The following is a 22,194-nucleotide window of genomic DNA, read 5'->3' on the forward strand; positions in this document are numbered from 1 at the left end:
TTAATAATTATATAAAATAAATGATTCCATAGTACTTTCTTTTTATAATATAACCAAAACATATTTTAAAAAAATTAAAATAAATGATTCCGTAGTAATTTTCCTTTTATATTATAACCAAAATAATTATATAAAAAAGTATATGGTAATTTTTGCTTTTAGAATTTCATTTTTATTATCTAAGTATATATATTTTTAATCATTATATATTTAAACACATGTAAATTTATTTGAAGAAAAATTACTATCAAATACTCTTTTGTTTAGGATTTTAAAAATGGAAAAATTACTATTAATAATATTTATAGTTACTTTTCATTAAAACTCGTTTTTGTCATTATATTAATATATATGTTTTTAATTATGAGATAGATTAACAAATGTCATAATCTTAGATATATAATTGACATGTGTCATAATCATGTTAATGAGTAACTTTGAAAAACCAAACTTTATATAATAAAATTTAATTAACAAATATGTAGTTTTCCTTATTTTTCATCTATTTTCCTTTTTTTTTTATAATGAACATGATATTATAAATTATTTAATTAAAAATGTGTCAATATAAATAATTTGAACAAAAAAAATTATTATAATTATATAAAATAAATGATTCCATAGTACTTTTATTTTTATAATATATCCAAAACATATTTTAAAAATTAAAATAAATGATTCCATAGTAATTTTCCTTTTATATTATAACCAAAATAATTATATAAAAAAGTATATGGTAATTTTCGTTTTTAAGAATTCATTTTTATTATCTAAGTATATATATTTTTAATCATTATATATTTAAACACATGTAAATTTATTTGAAGAAAATTACTATCAAATAATCTTTTGTTTAGGATTTTAAAAATGGAAAAATTACTATTAATAAAATTTATAGTTACTTTTATTAAAATTCGTTTTTGTCATTATCTTAATATATATGTTTTTAATTATGAGATAGATTAACACATGTCATAATCTTAGATATATAATTGACATGTGTCACAATCATGTTAATTAGTAACTTTGAAAAACCAAGCTTTATATAATAAGATATGTTTTGTTGGATTTTTTTAATCTTTAAATATTTAATATTAGATATTTATAAAAATTATAAAATAAAGGAATGAATATTAAATAAAAATATTTTTGTTTTTAATATGTAGATACGAAAGTATATTATTAGAACATAAGTTTTTATGTAGTGTAATTCAAACGCATATAAATTTTAAATGAGATTTACTTAATATATAAATCTTCTTATCTATTAAAACAATATATCATTTATAAATGGGTCGATATAGTATGTCAATATCAAATGGATGATTACTAATCAGTAATTCAATTTTGTTATTCTCAAAAGTCAAAAGTATAGGAACTGTTTTTTGGGAAAAAACATATGTACGTTTCTAAATCTGAAAGTACCTAATATTTTTGGTTGGGTTTCTTATAAAACTTAAAACCCGCAAATAATTACATACACATATATAACATATACATACATACATATTGGTTTTTTATAATCTAAGAGGAAATACCTCTCAATGAAAGTGTTCTAAGGCAACCACCTATTTTAAATGCTTTAAGGTTGCTCTAAAACTTAAAACCCCGTAATTACATACATATATAACATATATATATACATATACACATATGTGTTTAGAACCAAGAGCAAGAACTCCCCCCCCCCCACCCATTGGGGTGGCTCTTAAAAGCCAAAATTACATAGCTTTTTTAAATATAGTTTAGTTGTTAGAGACTTATAGCAATTTTATTGGTTATAAACTCCCAAAATATCTATAAAAAAATTAATAAATTTTTTTTAGATATTAATTAATAAAAAATAATTATGAGATAGATTAACACATGTCATAATCTTAGATATATAATTGACATGTGTCATAATCATGTTAATGAGTAACTTTGAAGAACCAAACTTTATATAATAAAATTTAATTAACAAATATGTAGTTTTCCTTATTTTTTCAGCTATTTTCCTTCTTTTTTTTTATAATGAACATGATATTATAAATTATTTAATTAAAAATGTGTCAATATAAATAATTTAACAAAAAAAGTTATTATAATTATATAAAATAAATGATTCCATAGTACTTTTATTTTATAATATATCCAAAACATATTTTAAAAATTAAAATAAATGATTCCATAGTAATTTTCCTTTTATATTATAACCAAAATAATTATATAAAAAAGTATATGGTAATTTTCGTTTTTATTTCATTTTTATTATCTAAGTATATATATTTTTAATCATTATAGATTTAAACACATGTAAATTTATTTGAAGAAAATTACTATTAAATAATCTTTTGTTTAGGATTTTAAAAATGGAAAAATTACTATTAATAAAATTTATAGTTACTTTTATTAAAATTCGTTTTTGTCATTATCTTAATATATATGTTTTTAATTATGAGATAGATTAACACATGTCATAATCTTAGATATATAATTGACATGTGTCACAATCATGTTAATTAGTAACTTTGAAAAACCAAGCTTTATATAAAAAGATATGTTTTGTTGAATTTTTTTAATCTTTAAATATTTAATATTAGATATTTATAAAAATTATAAAATAAAGGAATGAATATTAAATAAAAATATTTTTGTTTTTAATATGTAGATACGAAAGTATATTATTAGAACATAAGTTTTTATGTAGTGTAATTCAAACGCATATAAATTTTAAATGAGATTTACTTAATATATAAATCTTCTTATCTATTAAAACAATATATCATTTATAAATGGGTCGATATAGTATGTCAATATCAAATGGATGATTACTAATCAGTAATTCAATTTTGTTATTCTCAAAAGTCAAAAGTATAGGAACTGTTTTTTGGGAAAAAAACATATGTACGTTTCTAAATCTGAAAGTACCTAATATTTTTGGTTGGATTTCTTATAAAACTTAAAACCCGCAAACAATTACATACACATATATAACATATACATACATACATATTGGTTTTTTATAATCTAAGAGGAAATACCTCTCAATGAAAGTGTTCTAAGGCAACCACCTATTTTAAATGCTTTAAGGTTGCTCTAAAACTTAAAACCCCGTAATTACATACATATATAACATATATATATACATATACACATATGTGTTTAGAACCAAGAGCAAGAACTCCCCCCCCACCCATTGGGGTGGCTCTTCAAAGCCAAAATTACATAGCTTTTTTAAATATAGTTTAGTTGTTAGAGACTTAGAGCAATTTTATTGGTTACAAACTCCCAAAATATCTATAAAAAAAAATTAGTTAATTTTTTTTTTAGATATTAATTAATAAAAAAATTAATTATGAGATAGATTAACACATGTCATAATCTTAGATATATAATTGACATGTGTCATAGTCATGTTAATGAGTAACTTTGAAGAACCAAACTTTATATAATAAAATTTAATTAACAAATATGTAGTTTTCCTTATTTTTTCAGCTATTTTCCTTCTTTTTTTTTATAATGAACATGATATTATAAATTATTTAATTAAAAATGTGTCAATATAAATAATTTTAACAAAAAAAGTTATTATAATTATATAAAATAAATGATTCCATAGTACTTTTATTTTTATAATATATCCAAAACATATTTTAAAAATTAAAATAAATGATTCCATAGTAATTTTCCTTTTATATTATAACCAAAATAATTATATAAAAAAGTATATGGTAATTTTCGTTTTTATTTCATTTTTATTATCTAAGTATATATATTTTTAATCATTATAGATTTAAACACATGTAAATTTATTTGAAGAAAATTACTATTAAATAATCTTTTGTTTAGGATTTTAAAAATGGAAAAATTACTATTAATAAAATTTATAGTTACTTTTATTAAAATTCGTTTTTGTCATTATCTTAATATATATGTTTTTAATTATGAGATAGATTAACACATGTCATAATCTTAGATATATAATTGACATGTGTCACAATCATGTTAATTAGTAACTTTGAAAAACCAAGCTTTATATAAAAAGATATGTTTTGTTGAATTTTTTTAATCTTTAAATATTTAATATTAGATATTTATAAAAAATATAAAATAAAGGAATGAATATTAAATAAAAATATTTTTGTTTTTAATATGTAGATACGAAAGTATATTATTAGAACATAAGTTTTTATGTAGTGTAATTCAAACGCATATAAATTTTAAATGAGATTTACTTAATATATAAATCTTCTTATCTATTAAAACAATATATCATTTATAAATGGGTCGATATAGTATGTCAATATCAAATGGATGATTACTAATCAGTAATTCAATTTTGTTATTCTCAAAAGTCAAAAGTATAGGAACTGTTTTTTGGGAAAAAAACATATGTACGTTTCTAAATCTGAAAGTACCTAATATTTTTGGTTGGATTTCTTATAAAACTTAAAACCCGCAAACAATTACATACACATATATAACATATACATACATACATATTGGTTTTTTATAATCTAAGAGGAAATACCTCTCAATGAAAGTGTTCTAAGGCAACCACCTATTTTAAATGCTTTAAGGTTGCTCTAAAACTTAAAACCCCGTAATTACATACATATATAACATATATATATACATATACACATATGTGTTTAGAACCAAGAGCAAGAACTCCCCCCCCCACCCATTGGGGTGGCTCTTAAAAGCCAAAATTACATAGCTTTTTTAAATATAGTTTAGTTGTTAGAGACTTAGAGCAATTTTATTGGTTACAAACTCCCAAAATATCTATAAAAAAAAATTAATAAAATTTTTATATTTTAATTTTCTTTAGAAGTTAACACCAACAAAACATTGACAGCTATTAGAGCACTTCCATTGATTTAGATCCATATATAGATATCTAAACTAGAAATTATTAGTATTTCAATAAAGTATAATTATTCAATTAAAATTTAATTTGTTAAAAACACCAGAACCAGTTACAAATCAACACATGTAGATATATGTATTTCAAAGTATGAGTGCATAAATATTATCTACTTTTTCTCACCTATTTTCTAATTTTCTTCTTTTCCTAAATTGTTGAGATACTCTAGCACAACTCTTTAATTGAACTGCTGTTAGATTCAGTATCTGAACAATGAACTTGCTCTTAGCTCTAAACAAATAGGAGAGATTAAGAGAGTTTGGTTTAACTTTTGATACAAACTCTGTATGTAAACATTATTTTATATGATTAATAAATTTTATATTTCATAAACGTATTACATATTGTATTTTTTTGTTTTATTCGACCAAAGTCTTTGTACTATATATATATATACTAGGTGTTTTGCCCGCACAAGCGGGCCTAAATATTTTATAAGTATTTATTAATATATGTATTACTAATTAAAAAAATATAGTGATACATTTTTATTTTTTATTTTCATTTGAAAATTATTACATATTAGTCATAATTTGTTAAAAACAAATATTTGTACACTATATTCATTATAGATAAGTAAATTTTAAAATTCACTCTATATTCTCTTTTCAGTTATATAAAATAAGAATTTTACTTGATTAATATTTAGTTATATATTTTATGTTTTATTAACTTTTTATTAAAAGATTTTTTCAGATAACAACATAATATATATAGAAATTATCTTTATAAAATGTATTTTTAGATTTTGGATGACTTTTACTATTATTAATTATAATCAATTATCTAGTCAAATAAAATAAATTTCTTTTTTTTAATTATTATTATATTTAGTTTAGATATTATGATTATAATTTTTACACTATTAGTTAGGTGTTTCGTCCGTGGAAGCGGACCTAAATATTTTATAATTAATTATTAATATATGTATTACTAACTAAAAGATTATAATGATAAAAAAATTCATTTGAAAATTCTTACATATTAGTTATAATTTGTTAAAAATTTCTTTGTACAATATATTCATTATATAGAAATAAATTATAAAATTCACTTAATATTCTCTTTTCAATTATATAGAACTAAGAATTTTACTTGATTAATATTAGTTATATATTCTATGTTTTTTAAATTCTTATTAAAGAATTTTTTTCTGATAACAACAAAATATATAGTAATTATCTTTTTATTTTAAAATGTATTTTTAGATTTTAGATAATTCTTAATATTATTAATTTTAATTAATTATCTAATCAGATCAATTAAATTTTATTTTTATTTTTAGCTTATTTATATATTTTATTCGTGAAATGTATAAACGATATTAACCGCACTAACTTTTAACTTGGGAGCTCCGTTGCGAAAAATCACTTTGCAAATAATAGTTTTCGTTTGAAAATTCTTACATATTAGTTATAATTTGTTAAACATTTCTTTGTTTCATTTGAAAATTCTTACATATTAGTTATAATTTGTTAAATATTTCTTTATACACTATATTCATTATATAAAAATAAATTTTAAAATTCACTCATTATTCTCTTTTCAATTATATAAAACTAAGAATTTTACTTGATTAATATTTCTTTATATATTCTATGTTTCTTAACTTTTGTTATAATATTTTTTCAGATAACAAAATAATATATATAGAAATTATCTTTTTATTTTAAAATATATTTTTAGCTTTTGGATAACTCTTACTGTTGTTAATTTTAATTAATTATCTAATCAAATAAATTGAATTTCGTTTTTTATTATGGAGCTAATTTATATATTGTATTCATTAAGGGTAGTATCGATATTAACCGCTCTAACTTTTAACGTGAGAGCTCCGTTGCGAAAAATCACTTCGCAAATAATAGTATAGATATATACTAGATGATAATCTACGCCTTGCGTGGACTGGATTTTTTTAACTATGATTTATTTAAATAATATAAACAATACTCATTTTGTTATTAATAATTTTTTTTACATTTAATTAAAGATAGATATTCAATTATCATTTGGTTTCGTTTGGTTATTTCCAGTTCGGATCTTTGTGGATTCAGTTTGGTTCAGATATTTGCGGGTTCGGCTTGGGTTTTGATAACTCTTTTAATTTTTTTAAAAAATTAAAGTTCATATATATTTTAAATTTCTAAAATCTAAAAATATAATATAATATATAACATAAATTTTTTAATAGTGCATGTCAAAATACTTAAACATAACATAAAAATTGGTTTATCTTAAATATTTGGATAGAAAACCAATATAAATTTTAAGTCTTTTTGGTATTTTGAGTATCGTTTAGCTATTAAAACATGTACTTTATTTGTATATGTTTCCAAATTTTTTTGGACAACCTAAAACATCTTATACTTTTTGTATATTCTTTTAGATATTAAATTTAAAAATAATTAATATATTTAAGTATACAAATCTGGTTCAAATATATTTGGACACCCGAAATATTTTGGTTCGAATCGGATTCGGTACTGTTCTCTAAATACCAAAATTTTTAGCCCGTTCGGATATCTAACCAATTTTGGTTAAAGATCAGTACTACTTTTCAGATTAGATTTGGTTCGGTTTTTTGGATTCAGATTTTTCTCAACCTTATATTTTTTATTGTAACAAAATTTTAAATGAAAGTGATGATAGTTCATATTTATTTTTGGATATGCAAAAAGTTTTAAACCAAAACCACATTTTATTATGTATGTGATCTGTTTAGTTAATCATTAAAAATATTTGAGGCTCATTTAAGGAAACCGATGAACTGGACTAAAAAAGGTTATTATTTCAGATTGTCAAATTCCAAATTATTGTTTTTCAGCGTTGTGACGAAAAGAAGAGAAGTTAGGGTTAGGAAGGAAAATTTATTGTGCAATTCATATTCTTGTTAGATGATTTCAATAGTTTTTAAATAAATCTTTGATGTATTGATTTCTTGTAAGATTTTTGAAAAACATTAATTAATAAGATCTTACACTTGCTAAAGTAATCAACTGTTTCTTAATTAATATATATGGGATTAGAATAATCAAAAAAATCAAAAAATACCTCTTGTTTATTTACAATATTTTATGGTAAATAAATGAAAATAATTATTTTATTTATTTTATATGGTATATAATTAAATTTTAATGATATTGAGATAGATATATAATATATTACAATATAAATATTTATTATCATATAGTTTTAAAATTTTTTATATTTTCTCTAACAAAAAAAAGTTAAACCATTAAATCCAAAATTACTTGGTGTGATACTTTTTCAATGCAAATTTAAAAATTAACATATTTATGTATTTTTATATTGTACACATTTTAATTTAAATGATATTAATATATGAATATATATTAAATGAGAATTCATATTCATACGATTTTATAATCATTTGTATCTTTTCAAAACAAAAAAAATCATTCATTGATCACAAAATTTTCAGAGTGGGATTTTTAATATTTTAGTAATTTATAGTCATTTTAAAAATTCAAAATATAAAATATAAGAAAAAATATAAATTTCTTTTTGTTATATAGTTCATGTGATTGTTTAAATAATATAAAATTAAACAAAAATGAGAGAGGATATAAAAATTGTTATCAATTCTTTATTATTCATAATCATTAATTTTCATATATATGTTAAACATATTAGGTAATTCCGTAGGTTTTACTTTAAAAAAGAAATGAGAATATTCTTTTATACACTAATAATCAATTTAATAGTTAGTTTAACAAAAAGTATAATATATATTAGGATGAACCAGCCTAATTTTCTAAGGATTCTCAGTATCATCTTGGTGATGACACGTGACTACAAAAAAATGTTCAAATGCTCTAGGATTAATATACCCTAGATTTTGATCCGTCCTTAAAAAGGGCGGGTATATTTTTGTTGGAAAATTATTTTACGTAATAAAAATTTATGATTTTGATCAATTATATATTTTAAATTTTTATGAAATTTATCTTAAATTTACTTAGATGACTTATTTTTGTTATTTTCAATATGACTAAATTTTAGGAGACTCTAAATAATTCTAACCCGTAATATGATTTTTTTAATTTAAACCGAAGTTAAACTTATTTTACACTGATTTTTTAATTTTAATAGAATATTTTATATCTTCAACACTCTTGTATTGAAAAAATTATTTGTGCGTTTCTAAATCTTTTCTATAATTTTATTAAATTTAGTTTATGTGATTTAGTTTTTATTTTAAATGAAACTATTTTTTAAGGAGTTGAGATGATTTTGTTGTTTAATCATTTGTTATTTCAACTTGATTTTATTTTGAGGTTTCATTTAATAAATGCTTTCAAATAATTAATAATGTGAAAGATTTTTTGGAAAGATATGGTGCAAACATTTAGGAAACAAAATTTTCAAAAAGGTTAAGAACTGAATTATATTAAATACTCTTTAATGTAATTGCAAAATAATGACTTTTGATTTGGTTGCAAATAATACTAGAAAAAAAGGTATAGACAATTTTTGTAATTATTAAAAATTTCAGGGGCAGATTCATAAACAGTCATCTGCTTTAATAGTGTAAACTAGATTTTGATCCGCGCTTTCAAAACGCGGATTTATTTTCTTTTATTTTTAAATTGACAAATATTTAGTAAATGTCATATTTCATATATTTGTTTTTTTATAAAATACTTAAACTTTTTATCTTTCTTTATCTTGTTTCATTTTAAATGAGTATAGGCCTGAGCACAATATCCGGACCCGAAGAACCAACCTGAAACCGACCCAAAAATCAGGGTCCTGAACCGAACAGACCCGGGGTAAATATCCGAATGAGTTCTAAATTGCTATATCCAAAGAACCGGTCCCGAATCCGACCCGAACCGAGAACTGAATGAGTACCCGAAGATTTCTAAAATGTGAATATATATCTAAAAATATATGTTATAATTATATTTATAATTATTTTAATATTTTAAATTAATATTATAATTTAACTATAGTAGTTATTTTCGGTACTTTTGAGTATTTTTGGATAAAATATGATAGCTTGGATAAAAGTTTACCCAAAAAAACTGTATAAAATGGATATTTTTGGTTACTTTTGGTTACTTTTAAGTAATTTGGATACAAAATTTTGAACCGAATCAGATACTTTGGTTACTTTGAGTGCAAATAACCGAATCCGTTTTAGATACTTTGGTTATTTGGTTATTTTTCAGGTTCTTATGCATGAGAACCGAATCCACCCGGACCCGGAAAGATCCGACTCGAACCCGACCCGAAATTTTATAAGACCCAAATGGGGTTTAATTTCAAAACCCGAAAAACCCGATACCCTAAAGAACCGATCCGTACCCGAATGAGTACCCGAACGTCCAGGTCTAATGAATATTTATGTTTAGAAAATTAGACTTTATTTTTAATGAATTAAGTTGGTATAACTCTGATAAGTTAATTTTATTATGTGGTTAATTTTTTAAATAAAAATTTTCAATGAAAAAGTTCAAACTTTTTTATAAATGCTTAAATTATATTAAAAAGGAAAAAACATAATAATTAAGTGATTAATTTTTGTTCACTACACAAAATATTAAGAGTTGTTGAAAATAAATTATTTGAATTTGGAGAAAAATATAAGAATTAGATCTGATTTTTTAATCAGCCCAAATGGCCCAAGAAAGATTTGATGTGGGCAGTGGGCTGGATCAAAAAAATAACTCAATATAAATGTGTTATTAATATTACTTGATTGCCCTTAATAAAATATGCAATGTTAGTATATTAAAAAGTATATTTAGTAAAAAAGTCAATATGCTTTTGTTTTAATAGTATAGATGGGATGTATATATATATATTTGAACCAGCGGGCTTGGGCTAGGGATAACCCTAATACGGCGAACCCGCAGTTCGCTCCCCGCTGGCCACCCGGGCTGCTTTAAATGGTAAGAATTTGTGGCTACTGCGTACCTCGTAGGATTAGTCAGTTGACTTCAGTCGCTGGATCCCCATGGTTATCAATATATATATATTTGAATTTGAACAGAGTATTCCATTTTTTGTCTTGGAGGGTTTGAAGATGATGTTGAGATCATCTTTATATTAATACTTTGATTTTTTTATAAGACTATATATGCAGTATTATGTAAACATAGAAATATATGTTTGTTGGCAAAAAGGAAAGTACAGATATATATGTTTTTACATGTTTGAGTATAAAATGAGATGCTAGTAATAGTATCCGCATGTATGTGACGAAGAGAGAGAGACTGACTATTCAAATTTTGAAGGAGACGAAAGAGAAAGATATGGTCACAATTGGAGAAAGAAAAGGTCGTTACGTTGGATTTTACGTTGCCTCCATGCACTCCCCTTCTCCTCTCTTATCTTGTGGTCCTCTCCCTCATTATTATTTTGTCATTGATCTAACATAGGTTAATGTTTTTATGGTCAATCGCAAACATGAATTAATGTTATATATAGTCAGATTATTCCCTTTATAATTGTCGAGCAGGCCAGGACATGAAGTTTCTTGTTTTCTTATGAGTTCCGTCATTACGTATCATTTGGATAACAAATTGTTCTATTTCAAAATTATTTAAAAACACACCTGGTTCTAAACCACCAGGCTGCTGACAGTCATACCTCTCTTTAGGAGGTCCATCATGGCTTCAAGATCTTATACGGCGTGAAGCAATTTTGAGCACCTAGTTACGTTTTCGGTTTTAAGTTTTCTTTTCTTATAGGAACAACTTTCATATTTATGGAATTCCAGACCAAAAAAAAAAAACCACTAGACGGCTTTTTTTTGTAACACCTAACTAGACGGCTAGAGAGGACATATATCAATATATGTCATTTATTTGCGTTATAGAGAGTAGAGTGTACATAGCACCCGATAATGTCAAAAGATCTCCTTATTAGTTACATGGGAGGATCAAGAAAGACACCGAAGTTCTCAACACTCAACAAGGGCTATAACAAAAACAACCCTTGGAAAAAAAAAGATAAAATCATCGAAAGACATGTCGTCGAATTTTTTTGGTTCGGCTTTCCTCTGGCGGTGCTTGTCTGGTTCAAGCACAGGACGCGGCTGGAGGAACCTTGGAGACACCGTGACGGTGAAGCTCCGTTATAACGCCTTCAACAGCTGGTGGATTCAATCCTAACGGAAGTGGCAGCCATGGCCTCGTCAGTACATCTCCTATGGCTGCATCTACGCTCTCGTTTGACTATATACACACAGAAACATGACTGCAAGATTAGCGAATACGAAAAGCCAATCTCGAGTACAATCAGTATCCATTATTATAAGAATCTTAATTACCGGATGTAAGTCTACCAGAGAACGAGAACCACCAAGGCCATGATCTGGTTTGTAGTTGTATACCATGTAATGAGGCGGCAGAGCCTGTGGGATTCCAGCAACAGGTGGTGTCCTAAACCTCTACATAATCAGCAAAAGAATAACGACTTAAAACATATATATATATATATATATATATATATATATATATATATATATATATATATATATATAGAGCAAAACGGCATATATAAGAAAACCTTAGATATGTTGGTTCATTACCGTAGCTACGGTCGGCAAATACTGAGTTGACGTCCCGTTATGAATCTACAACAAACAAACAAAAACTCGGTGTCAGTACTTAAGCAATTATTCGTAAATTTTTGGTAGGCTTGGAATAATAAATCGTGAGGTTTAAATTACGTTAATTCTGGCATAAACATAAATAGTCTATTTGAGTTTAAATAACAAAACATGTGATAACATTATAAGTTTTTATAGCATAAGTAACTTAAAAAGGGCAAACGAGAACACTCACTTTAGGCCAGTAGGGAGTTTTCGAGACCCAAAACGGTGGAGTAGCCATGGCAGTGGACGGTGGATGCAAGTGTTTGGGCCACACTTGGGGCATGACAGACTGGTCAGCCGTGGGATGTCCCCACACATGCAACGGTCTAAAATGATGGTGGTGGGCAGGTAGCGACGCCACAGCTGAGGGCGGAGGAGGCGGATACCCGATAGTGGGTGCCGGGGCGAGCCATCCGTTTTTATTCCGACCATTAGTATTAGCTGCGGTACTGTCTAAACCGTAGATATGGCGTTTGCGTGTCCAATTAGCCGCTTCGGCCTCACGAGCTAGCAAATGTTTCCGATGAGACCTATATTTCTGGTATACACATAATATACGAATAACACGTTAGTTAATTTTGGATGGTTATAAAATGAAATAATAGAAATGAAAGTGATAATACTTGGAGGTGGCTAGCGACGTTGTGACGAGTGAGGCAGTGGACACCCATAAGCTCCAGAATACGAGAAGGGACAGCTTTCTCCAGTCCCAACTGTTCCACTGCTTCCACAAATCTCCTGTGTAGCTCTGGTGTCCAGTCCACCTTCTTCACACACATCCCAACAATCAATATATATATATATAACCAAAAATTCTCGATTATTATAAATTCAAATAATACTTTTAAACTTAACATATATGATGATTATGATTGCTAAATGGTGTTATGAACATGATTATTTTGTTTTCAATATGATTCTTCCACTAGCTGGAAATAATATAAAGATTCACGTGACGTTCTAACATAGCTTTTAGAAACATGTCTGAAAATAATAAATAGCGTAAGATTTGGCATGATATCATAAAGCTGAATAAACAATCCATCTTTTTTTTTTAAAGTAAATCTTTTGGAGTGGTAGAATATATATATATATATATATGTATATATATATATTAGCTAGGGTTTATATAATAAGATCGTAAGTGATTAATAAAATGGTAATACCTTCACCTTTCGCTTCCCTTCGTTGTTACTGATTCCATTGTTCTTGGAAGAGCCAGATGAGATTGAGGAGTGTTTCCTTTTACGGCTACTATCACCGTCATAGTTTACCATTGTCTCCGCCACAGGAGTACTCTCGTTATGGTCTCTTTTGCTGACGACTTCTTCACCTTTTCCCGAAGTACCCATTTTGTTAGTCTTTCCTTGACTATCAGTCTTCTCGGACGACGAAGTCGTAGTAGTAATCGTCGACGAAGCGTTCATGTGATCGGATAATTCACCGGCTAAGATCTCAGGGTCCATCTCCAAGTCAGGAAGCGCATCTCCAGCGACGCTGAACAGATCATCGAAGTCGATGATGTCGAGAAGATCGCCGTGGACAGCGAACTCCGAGAAGTCCTCCTCGGGGTTGATGAATCCACACGACGTTGCAAGGAACTCTGACTCTCCATCATCTGTTGTGGAGTTCCTCGCCGGAGAGAGAGCTAACATCGATCAATCTTCACTTCTTTCAGATCCAACTTAAATGAAGCCGATAATTATAGTTTGAGAGAGAGAGAGAGAGAGAGAGAGAGAGAGAGAGAGAGAGAGAGAGAGAGAGAGAGAGAGAGAGAGAGAGAGAGAGAGAGAGAGAGAGAGAGAGAGAGAGAGAGAGAGAGAGAGAGAGAGAGAGAGAGATGTGTGTGTGTGGGTGTATGTATGCAGATGCTAGATTGTATTATAATAGAGAGGGAGACATGTTTGATAAGCTCTTTGCTCTCCCAATACTAAATATATGTTTGAGAATCAAACAATTGCAAAATAAAAAAAAGAGAAATTAAATATATATGCCCAATTTTGAATGATAAGCCAAGCATAGTATGCATATATACCATTTACTTAATAGAAAATATGCTTCTTAATAGAAAATCAAATAAAATTTTATGCATAGATACCATTTACTTAACAAAAAAAAATAGAGAAATTAAATGTATATGCCCAATTTTGAATGATAAGCCAAGCATAGTATGCATATATACCATTTACTTAACATAAAATATGTTTCTTAATAGAAAATCAAACAAAATTGTACATATATACTATTTAATAGAAAAAAAAATAGTATCTAAAAAAAAAAAAATAGCATTATAATTTTAGATTTTTGTTTTGATTTTTCTTTAATATGTGAAATGTTAGTTAAGTGACATGTGTTATTTAAGGTTGTTAAGGATATCTAAAATGTTGAGTTTTAAGAAATTTTCATCTTTCTCTTATTTTCTTTTAATTGTTTTGATTTATTTTTAATTGTAAGAACTCCATCAAAAACCTATTGTTGGAGTTGCTCTTATATATATTTGTATTTTTGTATGTATGCATATATATACAATTATTTAATAAGAAATAATTATGTTTCTATATATTTTTATTTTTGTATGTATAGATATATATACATAAACCACAAATATCAATTCTATTAAAACAAGAACATGGCCGATTGATATAGGTTTAGTCCAATTATTTTAATATAATTATTAAAATATATTACTAATCATTTAAGAAATATATTTTAGACAGATATGATTACAAAGAAAAACACAAATATGAACTCAAATACAAATATGAAAATTAAATTTCTAGAAAAATGTGAAACAGAAAATATACCTACCCTTTAAAAGACGGGTCACACACTTAAAATAATATATACATGAACGTGACAAAATGCATACAAAGCAATTTAACTTAGATATAAGAAAATGACAAATCTCTTAAAAGATCTAAAAGAAATTTCCGACAAAAATAACATCACAAAGAGAAAAATTACTAAGATAAGTTTCATTAAAGATCAAAAGACTAAAGTATATGTTACTGAATAGTATAGTTAATATAAATAAATAATTTTAAAAATTATTATTTCAAAATTTTTATGATATAGGTTTAGTCCAATTATTTTAATAAAATTATTAAAACATAGTACTAATCATTTAAGAAAAATATTTTACACAAATATGATTACAAATAAAAAACACAAATATGAACTCAAATACAAATATGAAAATTAAATTTATAAAAAAATGTGAAACAAAAACTATACCTACCCTTTAAAAGACGGGTCACACGCTTAAAATAATATATACATGAACATGACAAAAATGCATACAAAGCAATTTAACTTAGATATAATTAAATGAAAAATCTCTTAAAAGATCTAAAAGAAATTTCCGACAAAAATAACACACAAAGAGAAAAAATACTAAGATAAGTTTCATTAAAGATCAAAAGACTAAAGTATATGTTACTGAATAGTATATAGTTAATATAAATAAATATTTTAAAAATTATTATTTCAAAATTTATGATATAGGTTTAGTCCAATTATTTTAATAAAATTATTAAAACATATTACTAATCATTTAAGAAAACTATTTTACACAATATGATTACAAAGAAAAACACAAACATGAACTCAAATACAAATATGAAAATTAAATTTTTAAAATAAATGTGAAACAAAAAATATACCTACCCTTTAAAAGATGGGTCACACGCTTAAAATAATATATACATGAACGTTACAAAAAAACATACAAAGCAATTTAACTTAGATATAAGAAAATGTCAAATCTCTTAAAAGATCTAAAAGAAATTTTCGACAAAAATAACACACAAAGAGAAAAATTACTAAGATAAGTTTCATTAAAGATCAAAAGACTAAAGTATATGTTACTGAATAGTATAGTTAATATAAATAAAAATTTTGAAATAATAATTAAATTCTAAGTTCTAGACCTTAAATTCTAATCACTTAACTCATCCTCCTCCCCCCCCCCCCCCTCCAAAAAAAAACTAAAGTCTAATTCTAATGACAAAAAATTTAGATTAATTAATGTTATGTGTTTTTTTTGTTTTTAATAAAGTATATTTTTGTCACTGTTCTGAGATCTTTTTGAGATAAATACTTTAAGAAAAATTTTATGATATTTTTAAAATAAAATTACAAAGTGTTTTTCTACAGATATATTTTATAGGCTAGTATTATATTTTGTTATATTTTTTGTCAACAACAAATATGTTACGTTAATTTTCTGATTTAGAATTGTATCTAATATGGTGAAGAAAGGTGATTCTCTCTTCTTTGTTTTTTTCTTCCTTCTCTCTACAACGTCTCTTTCCTCGTGCAATGTTTCTCTCGGAGACCGTCGCATCTTTTTTGGCGGTTGCTGGAGCATTCTCCATATGTCATTCTCTTATTTCTCTGTTCCTCTTGTTATTTAAGTGCTCTTGTTCTTTCTATTTGCGGAAAGGGTTGAGCGCAGCGGAGATCTCCTCAGTTCAGATCTTGTTAATTTTCTTGCAGATTTAGCGTGTGTGGCGGGTCAGATGAGGCTTGTTCTTTTCTGTTGAGGGGTCTTCACTCGTATATGGTCATGTCTCTTCGAGATGTGGGGGCATGTGAATCGTTGAACAATCCTCATTGGTTGGTCTCTGGTGTAGTGTGGTGTGTGCCTATGCGGTGGGAGTTCTATGTGTGGGATTAGAGCTTGTGGTTTGCAGATCTCATGTCTCTCTTCTCTTCTTTGATCTTCCGGTGATCTTTGGAAAAAAAACGCGTGGAATGTCTCTCTGGGTAGATCGTCATCTCATTTAGAGTTTTTCTCCAGTGACGGCACAGAGTGGTACAGTCTCCTCCATTTACGTCAATTATGTTAGGCATGTGAAGTGTTTGGCTTATCCTCCGAGGCAGAGTAGATTCGACGGTGTAACACTCATCACCGCCGTCTCTCTCTATTGCATTATGTCATCTTCTTGGTGGTTTGGCTGCATGAAAGCAGCTTGGGTCTGTCGTTTGCGGACTGGCGACTATCAGTCTTTTTCTTAGTTTGATAAAAAAAAATTCCGGAGGTGGATATACCTAACCAGTCTTTTTACTCTATATGAATCCCGGGTTAAAAAATGTATATACTCCTGGGTTGGAGCGATCGAGGCAGCAATCTTTGGCTTTCCTCTTTGAATGACGGCATTGCTGGTTATGAACTCCACCTCGTGCTGCCGGTGAAGGGATATTGGATGAGCTTGTGAGTTCAGGTTGTGTTTCTTTACACAGGTGTTGTGTGTTTTGAGTAGATCGGCTCGAAAGATGTAGAGATTGTTGTTTCAAGATTTAAAAGCGTTTTTTTCCGGTAGCTCGTAGCAACTATAACGACCATTCCACTCATTCCTCATCTAAGGAACTACACTGCTCCATTGGAGTCCGATTCAATTTCAAGATTTAATCTTCTTTCATTTAAGTTTTTTGTTGGTTAGATGCTATGTTTAGGTTTAATTATTGTATTCTGCTACTTTGTTTTTACGTTATTTCATTAAAAAACTAACAATCTAATTTTGGTATAATAATTTAACATTTTATAAAATAAAAAAATTCTCACTTATTCAGTAAAGCTAATTGGGTTGCCTAGCTTATTCAAAAAAAAATCTCACTTATTTAAAAAACTAACAATCTAATCTTGGTAAAAAAGTTCTCACTTATTTAAAAAAAAATTCTCGTTTTGGAAGTGGGGAGAGCTAGCTGTTGCCAGATTAGATCAGAACCACAACTTTCTATTTCAATATCTAAATGACGCATTTGTCAGTTTACCGTTTTTGGTCTGTCACAACATTATTGATCCACTGGTCTGCATAACTTTCTAAAAAAACCTTTTCCATAATATATAAAGTTTTGAATTTAGCTAAATTAGAAGCATGCAGGTTGATGAACTGTGTAAATAATTTCAGTGGTTAGTATTAATTTCCTTGACGGTTAAGTTACTATATGTGTATGTTACACTTGACCTAATATTTGTAATCAGACATTATAATTTGTCAATATCTAAATATAACGTACAACTCTCATCGGTAGAATGGTTTTAAAAGCTAACTGATGATTTTTTAAAAGTGTAACAAATTCATATTTTCATTTTAAAACTGAAAATATAAAGTTCCTTTCTTTACAAGAATTAAACAAAGTTTAGCCATATCACTTGATTGTTTTTTCTTTAGTCTTGATATTTTCGTTTATTTTTATAATATGCTGGTCAACTTTGTTCTTTTCTTACCCATGGCCAGATATCATTTCGAATGCCACAATATATCCATGCATGGGGGGCTTCATAGATAGATGTGATATCTTGCATATTTGCATTGTTTTAACCATTCATTCATAAGCTTTTGCATCATATAGATTAGGATTTAGACATGTTTAGGGTGCATTTGGCATACATATGTCTCTATCAGGTATTGGAACACCACATGGAGTTCTTGGAGACATTTGTAAGCAATGTGATCAAAAGGGGGTGAAAGATGAGCATGGATGGAGGCCTTAGAGAAATCTTCTGTTGCTAATATTTTGTGGAGACACAGGAAATTGAGTTAGCTTTCTAATGGAAGTGGTTTCAAGTCATTTGGAGATGTAATGGAGAAGTTACGATCAATTTACTAGAGGCATATCAATCCTGGTCGAGAACCGCAGAGTGACCTTCCGGAGCGACCCCCTAAGGTAGCTCCCAACCAGAGCGACCAACCAGAGCGACCCACCTAAGTCGCTCGCGTTTTCATCGCCCGGAGACACAAAAATGGAGGCTGGAGCGACCTCTCAGAGCGACCTCCCAAGGTCGCTCCCAACCCCAGAGCGACCTCCTGGAGTGACCCTCTGAGGTCGCTGCGCGTTATCTGCTGCACGATTTTATTATTTTTCAAGGACCTTTTTGCAATTGTTGTGCACGTTTTTGCACTTGGAAAACCTATTGTTTAAGTATGTTGTAGCCACCATTTGGCAATCTATCTTTTATCTATTGAAGACACAAAACTCTCTCAAGAAAAGCTCTCTTTTGAGTTGATTGTTCTTGTGTTCTTGTGATTTTCTTTTCTAGTTCTCTATATGATTCATCTGAAATCCACCATGGGTTTAAGAGGAATCATGGAGATTAGTGAGTAATCACCTTTTGGATTCATGGGTTAGGGTGATTAAGGGTGATTAGGCTAGTTCTAGGATGTTTTAGGTATAGATCATACTTGTTCCTTGCATAGTAGAGTGATCTTAATGCATCATTTGAGTAGGCCACTCAAAGGGTGATCTCTAGGCATTTCTCACCCGACAGGTGTTTGATGAAATGCCTGAGTCAACTCTCCTAGGCTTTTAGTGTACTTTGCCAAAGAGATTTGTTGTTAAAGATGCTAAGATAGCTAATAGACTTGTTAGTAATGATTGCTTGCATGTTATTCAACCAAAGACATTTGATGTTTGAGACATGTTAGCAAATGAGCATTCATCTAGACATAGAGCTTGCTTAGAATTGTGTCTAGGCTTAAGGTTGATAGTTTGATTTATCATTTACATTCCTTAGTTCGAAACCTGATCACCCAAGGTCTAAATCCCTATACCCATGAGTTCTCTTTTCCAACAGCTTAAAAGTATCATTTTTATTTCTTCGCATTAGCTTTAATCATTAGTTTAGAAATCATCAAATCACTGGCTGCACTTAGATTAGGCAAATACTTGCATTCTCACTGCTTTGAGTCCCTCAGAACTGGTTCGACAAATAACTTCCACTATACTATCATTTGACTTAGGAGCCTCAAAACTCCTAACATCAAATTGGCGCCGTTGCCAAATTCTGAGTTTGATTTGAACATTGAGATTTAGTCATTTGCTTGAGACTAAGTCATTTTTATTTTTGTAAGTTACTGATTCTCTTCTTCACTCTTTGTGATTTTCAGGTGTATGAACTTGAGGAGCAAGGGTACATCAAACCTTGTTCCAAGAGCCCTAGACATCAGAGCTTTAGAGAGAGAGTGTACTAGAAAGAGAAGACAAGAAGAGCAACAGGCTCAACTGCAGCCACTGGAAGCTGCAATGGAAGAACAACAAAATCCTCAGAACCCCAATGGACCTCAACAGCGACCAGCTCGCCCCATTGGCACTTATGACCGCCCCAACATCCATGGTCCTAGACTTGGAATTCGAGCACCAGCTGTGGCTGCTAACAACTTTGAGATCAAGTCAGGACTGCTAAACTGCATAGAGAACAACAAGTATCATGGTCTGGCTGTGGAGGACCCATTTGATCACTTGGATAAGTTTGATAGCTACTGTGGTATGTCAAAGACTAATGGTGTATCAGAGGATGTCTTAAAGCTCAAGCTATTCCCTTTCTTTTTGGGGGATAAGGCACGTCAATGGGAGAAGTCTCTACCAAGTGACTCTATCACCACTTGGGAAGACTGCAAGAGGGCATTCTTGGAGAAGTTCTTCTCTACCTCAAGAACTGCTAAGTTGAGGAATGAGATCTCCAGCTTCCAACAGAAGAACTTGGAAGGATTCAGTGAAGCTTGGGAGAGATTCAATGGTTACCAAGCTCAGTGCCCACACCATGGATTCTCTAAGGAGAGCTTGCTGAGCACATTCTACAGAGGTGCTCTTCCTAAGTACAGAGCCAGACTGGATACAGCTAGCAATGGGTTCTTTTTGGGGAGAACTGAGGAAGAGGCAGAGGCTCTGGTTGACAACATGGTTAAGAGTGATGCAGTCTACAGTGGAGACCATGACAGAAGTAGCAGAGGTGATGACAATCAAACAAAGAATGAGATAAAGGCTCTTCAGGAGAAGATTGACAAACTCATTGCTGATAAGGCCACACAAGCGCAGGTGAACTTTATTGGCAACCCAAGCCAGGAGATACCTCCTCCTGTCAATGAGGTTGATGGTTTGGAAGGGCAAGAAGAATTGTGTTTCATCAACAGTAATGGTAGCTGGTACAAGAAGGAACCCAACTTTCAGTACAACAACTACCAACAGAAGCCCTATTCAAACAACCAGCAGAGTGGTTATCAGCCTCGAAACAACCAGCAGAGCAACTATCAGCCTCAGCAAAACTCCTCTTCTAGCTCCTCTGCCCCTCAACAGAGCAGCACTGATGCCTTACTGAAACAGATCTTGGAGTCTCAGACTAGAAGTGAGAAGCATGTGGGCTATGAGCTGAAGAACCTTCACTCCAAGATTGATGGGAGCTACAATGAGCTCAACAACAAATTCTCCCACCTTGCTTCTTCTGTCAAGAATTTGGAGAATCAGTTTGCTTCCATGAGCTCCCACCAGAACCGCCAGCAAGGATCTCTACCTGGAAAGTCAGATCAAAACCCCAAGGAAGCAAAAGCTGTCACACTTAGGAGTGGTAAGCAGTTGACTCATGTAACCCTCACCAAGGATGCTGAGAAACAAGGTGAGGAGGTAGCCATCAATCTAGATGATGAAGTGGTCATTGTTGATGAGAAGACAGATGCTGAGATCTTGGAGAAGATTGTGAAAGCCAAGGGTAAAGGAAAGGTTGGGGAAGAGAAGAAAACAACAAAAGATGGTGAATCTGCTGCTCCATCAAGTGAGAGCTCTCCTGCCCCCCCTCCCTATGAACCAAAGCTTCCATTCCCTGGTAGATTCAAGAAGCAGCTGCTACAGAAGTACAAGGCTTTGTTTGAGAAGCAGA

General features: G+C 29.0%; 1 protein-coding gene and 1 non-coding gene across 5 annotated transcripts; both read right to left on the bottom strand.

The window, feature by feature from the left end:
- Nucleotides 1-11,728: 11,728 nt before the first annotated feature.
- LOC108811369 (transcription activator GLK1) lies at nucleotides 11,729-14,353 on the bottom strand. 4 transcript variants are annotated; one of them, XM_056988229.1, is made up of 6 exons: nucleotides 13,712-14,353; nucleotides 13,163-13,303; nucleotides 12,730-13,077; nucleotides 12,474-12,518; nucleotides 12,213-12,332; nucleotides 11,729-12,117 (listed from the first exon to the last, which is right to left on the bottom strand). In XM_056988229.1, the coding sequence occupies exons 1-6, from the start codon at nucleotides 14,192-14,194 to the stop codon at nucleotides 11,962-11,964; spliced, it is 1,293 nt and encodes a 430-aa protein (XP_056844209.1). In that variant the 5' UTR covers nucleotides 14,195-14,353; the 3' UTR covers nucleotides 11,729-11,961. The 4 variants fall into 4 exon arrangements, with proteins under 4 accessions (XP_056844209.1, XP_056844208.1, XP_056844207.1 ...); XM_056988228.1 differs by having other exon boundaries at nucleotides 13,163-13,306; XM_056988227.1 differs by having other exon boundaries at nucleotides 13,706-14,351.
- Nucleotides 14,354-20,984: 6,631 nt separating this feature from the next.
- LOC130497197 (small nucleolar RNA R71) lies at nucleotides 20,985-21,091 on the bottom strand. Its single transcript, XR_008936208.1, has one exon. It is a non-coding gene; the product is annotated as a small nucleolar RNA R71 (small nucleolar RNA).
- Nucleotides 21,092-22,194: the final 1,103 nt, after the last annotated feature.

The sequence above is a fragment of the Raphanus sativus genome, chromosome 6, assembly GCF_000801105.2.
Source record: "Raphanus sativus cultivar WK10039 chromosome 6, ASM80110v3, whole genome shotgun sequence".
Classification (NCBI taxonomy): Eukaryota; Viridiplantae; Streptophyta; class Magnoliopsida; order Brassicales; family Brassicaceae; genus Raphanus; species Raphanus sativus.